The 4390-nt window shown below is 32.6% G+C and overlaps 1 protein-coding gene across 1 annotated transcript; it reads left to right on the top strand.

Moving 5' to 3' along the window:
• Positions 1 to 3203: 3203 nt before the first annotated feature.
• On the top strand, positions 3204 to 4142 carry LOC133814835 (uncharacterized). The gene is made up of 2 exons (XM_062247744.1): positions 3204 to 3303; positions 3613 to 4142. The coding sequence occupies exons 1-2, from the start codon at positions 3204 to 3206 to the stop codon at positions 4140 to 4142; spliced, it is 630 nt and encodes a 209-aa protein (XP_062103728.1).
• The last annotated feature ends 248 nt before the right edge of the window (positions 4143 to 4390 follow it).

A 4390-nucleotide genomic window follows, 5' to 3' on the forward strand; every position in this document is an offset into this window, starting at 1 on the left:
CGCGGCCCTAGCCTCTAGGAACCCTGGGGGCCGCGGCCCAAGGTGCTAGGGCCGCAGCCCTTGCCCTGTTTTCACCCCGTTTGCTCGTTTTGGCCCCGGGAACCTAGTTTTAGGCCTCGGGAGTGTCCTTGCTATTTGGATTAGTTTGGATTGATCTCTTGGAGGCTAGATAATGGTTTGAGAGCCCTTGATTATCTTGATTATTGATGGTATCCCATATGTGTTGTGATTAGGTAACCGCTAAAGGACTAAAAGCTAAACCGTTCTCAAGGGTCGTTCTTTTGTTCATTCTAGCTCGAATCAAAGGTAAGAAAACTGCACCCCAAGTGTGACATGCATGGATATTCATGAGGCATGTTGATTGTGAGATTATGGACATGGACTGAATATGGAACACTTAGTATATGTTGCTCACTTGTGCATGGTACTGACTCATTAGTCAGGTTTGGCACAGGTGCTAGTATCAACTGTGAAGCTGTGACTTATTAGTCAGGACAGCCTTAGCATGTATTACACAAGCCAATAAGATTTGATCTAATCGTCTATTAGCATTGAATGACTCAAAGATCATTAATGCCAGACCGACCCCGAGGGTCGATGATTGAAATAAGCGCTTGGAGGCTAGTGGCTTACTTAGCAGCCACTCTCCCATTTGAAACAGTGACGTGCTTATCAGTCACTCAGTATGGTTTCCCAGAACCTGTTGAAGGCTAGTGGCTTACCTAACAGCCACTCTTCCATTTGAATTAGTGACTTGCCTGTCAGTCACCCAGTGTGGTTTGTCAGGACCTCATGTGATGTTCACTCATTTGTTTAAAGCTTATTGCTCAGTGTGATTATAATGATAATCATTTGATAATGTTTATGAAAAGTGTTATGTTTTCTTGCTGGGCTTTGGCTCATGGGTGCTATGTGGTGCAGGTAAAGGGAAAGAAAAGCTCACCTAGCCTTGAGTGGAGAGCTGATGTGGTGTTGTGTACATATGCGGCTGCTTGACCACCACGGCCAAGGAGTTCTCAGAGGAACTAGGGGGTTTACCCTATTTTTGCCGCTTAGGTCGGCGGGATTGTGACTTTACAACTATAGTGACCTTTTTGTACTGAGAACCACTTGTAAATGTTTTGTTTAGCTCTGCAGAGCAGTTTGTAATAAAATCTCCATTTCCTTTCTAATGGTTTTATACCTTAACCCGTTAATTACACTTAGAGCACGTTTTTGACCAAAGGACTCAGGCAACGAGTCAAATTTCCGGTCCACCGTTCACCGTAACTGTTCTGGGGTAGCCAGGGCTTTACAGAGAGATTGGGTGAGTTTGAGAGAGAAGTTGAACGAGAGGGAGAGAGTGAACGAGAGAGGGAAATCTTGTCTAATCATTCCAAAATGTCATACTTTTGTCATAATTTTTAAAGTTGGAATACCCAAAAAAATAAGGTATCTTATGATGCATAAAACATCAAGTTTTCCAACCTAACAAAAATGATTTTTTTTTAATCTCCCCACATTAATCATAGGAACTCAAATTTCCCATCCTTAATAAATACATTTGTTCGACTTTGTATGCTTACATTACATAGGCCATGTTTGGCATGGCTTTAAAAGAGCTTTTGGGATCTCAAAGTAACTTTCAAGTGCGTTTGGGTGATACATGAAAAGAGCTTCTTTAATTTGAAGAGCTTTCTAGAGAAGTAATGACTCACTTGCTTTTCTAAGAAAGACTTCTATAAAAAACACAGTAAGTTGTTTTATTGTTTTAATGAAACTTTCATAATTCCTATTTTATCCATTTTTTATGAAAGAAAATTTTTAAATTACATCCTTATCCTTAATTATATATTTATGATATATTACACACATATTTCATTCATTTCACAATGAAAACCTAGTAGCCATTTTTATTAAAAAAAAAGAAATCAGTAGTCATTTCTTCCTCAAGAAAAAATTGAAGGTTAGTAATTTCTTTGACCTATATTATCTAGTTTCTTCATCAAGAATATAATATAATTTTCTCTACTTTTCATTTTTGTAGCAGCCATTTTCAAAACAAGCTCAGACATTTTTTCATCGACAAAAATTCAAGGTTAGTAATTTTTTATTTATTTTTTCTGCTAATCGTATTCAAATTTATTATTAAACTAAAATTGTGTTTTTATGCAAATCATTTTTAATTTTTTTTTAGCAACAAATCGTTTTTAAGTTTAAATTTTATACAAATCGTAGCTTTTATTATTTGTTTAATTTTTTTTTGTTTATTTTATAAATAGAAATTAATTCCCTAACCATATTTAGATTTTTTTTGTATTATATTATTCTATTTGAAATTTTGGTTGTTCATTTTTGTTGAAATCTTGTTATATTATAGTCATATATTTATTTCTTGTTATAGAGTGTGTATGTATTCTAGCCTAAATGGATATATGTAAATTGTAGAATTTTAGTTATGTAAAAAACATTTCCTTGAACAAGAGGTTTCAACACTTTTTTATATTGGATTTTAGTGCTTTAAATTATTATTGTCTTATTATTCTTTGTGGCATATGCATATATAATTTATGTTGTCTTTTTTTTGTTGGTCGAATATATCATTTATGTTGTTATTATTATTTTTTATCTATTAAAAAAAATCTTCCCTAGACCATTGACTTTTATTTATTACTCAATTTGAAAAAGAGAAAACACGCATGCTTATGGATGAAATTGTTTGAATTATACAGTATACTGATATAATTAAATTTGATTCACATATTGAAAGTATCTCATTTGCTTGCTTTTTTATAATGTGGTCCTTAACATGATCCATGAGTGATCTAATTTCTCTTCCATTCCTTATGATTAATTTGTTGTCTTGATGACTCCTTGATAAGTAGTGTTTCTTTTAATCTTTATTATTTTCCTCCTCTTTCATGGAGGAGAGACATTTCACACACTCACATATATATATATATAAATTAATCAATTGTATGGGAATCGATTTCTGTATATGTCATTAAAATCAGCATTTGTCTTTTGGTTTTATTGTCTATTATTATACTTCTCATTTAGTATGTTTTAGATGTCAATTTATTGTAATCAATTTTTTTTAGTGAAATTTCACATTATTAATAATTATTGCTCCCATTTTGAGAAAACAAAATATTATGTATGTGTGTATATTATTATTTTATGTTAGTTTGGATTTCTTATATGAAACTTTTTTTTTAAATAGAATGGCGAGTGAGAGTGAGGTAAGACAAGGAAAATCAAAAGCAATTTGGGATCCACCAACACATGAGAAAATGATTGATTTAGATGAACAAGTGAGAGCAGGTAATAGAAATAGATCACATTTAAGCAAATTAGGTTGGAAAAATTTTATTGAAAAATTTAATCTTGCAACAAAAAGAAATTATGATCGAAAGCAAATGAAAAATCATTGGGATAATGTTAAAAAAGAGTGGCAACTATGAGATTCATAACTTAGAGGAGAGACTGGACTTGGTTGGGACATATAGAGGCAAACAGTTGATGCTCCAGATGCATGGTGAGAGGCAAAGTTACAAGTAGGTTTCTGTACAAAACTCTTATAATTATGTTTTTTTTATAATTACTAATCTTATTATTTTGTTTTCTAATTAGTAAATAATCAACAGAAATATCCGGATGCTGCTAAATTTCGAGTGAGAGGTTTAGAACATTCTTTCAAGCTGGATGAGTTGTTCAGAGATGTAATTGCTACAGGAGCTAGAGCTTGGGCACCAACCCCTGGTTCACTACCTCCTTTATACACTGAGGATCATAATGATATAGAGATTGATGATAATTTGGAGGAAAGAGATCATGAGGGAGTGGGTGAGCCAATGAGAAAAGAGACTAAATTATTGGTCCAAATAGGAAGCAATTTAAGAAGGGGAAAAAAGAATAATTCTACAACATCAAAGTTGTCCAAACAACTTGATGAGATTTGTGAGGCGATCAAAAATAGGAGTTCATACATATGTACCGATCCACCAGGATGTAGTGTTCAAGAAGTAATCGATAAGTTAGTTACACTTCCAGGTTGTGAACTGATGAGCCCTCTTTTCAAAGTTGGTACTTCTTTGTTCACAAAGAAAGCAAATAGGAAATTTTTTGTAGCTTTGAAGGAGCCTAACTATCAAACTGAATAGTTGAAAGAACAAGAGTTTGATTTCTAAGTTATATTTTATTTGATTTTTTTTTCTTGTTGAACATTGTGGTTTGTTTATTTCTTGAACAATATAGTTTGTTTATTTCTTGAACGACGTGGTTTGTTTTGTTTCTTGAATTTAATAATTATGAAAGACACAATATGTTTTTTTTTTAATTTTTAAATATCTTTTTTATTTTATATCATCCAAAATAATACAACTTTATATTATATGTTTACATGTTTATC

This window comes from Humulus lupulus, chromosome 2, assembly GCF_963169125.1.
Source record: "Humulus lupulus chromosome 2, drHumLupu1.1, whole genome shotgun sequence".
Lineage (NCBI taxonomy): Eukaryota > Viridiplantae > Streptophyta > Magnoliopsida > Rosales > Cannabaceae > Humulus > Humulus lupulus.

Coding starts and splice junctions, on each gene's coding strand:
- LOC133814835 (XM_062247744.1), top strand. CDS start 3,204: ATGGCGAGTGAGAGTGAGGTAAGACAAGGAAAATCAAAAGCAATTTGG. Junction 3,304..3,612: donor AGATGAACAAGTGAGAGCAG/GTAATAGAAATA, acceptor TTTTCTAATTAG/TAAATAATCAACAGAAATAT.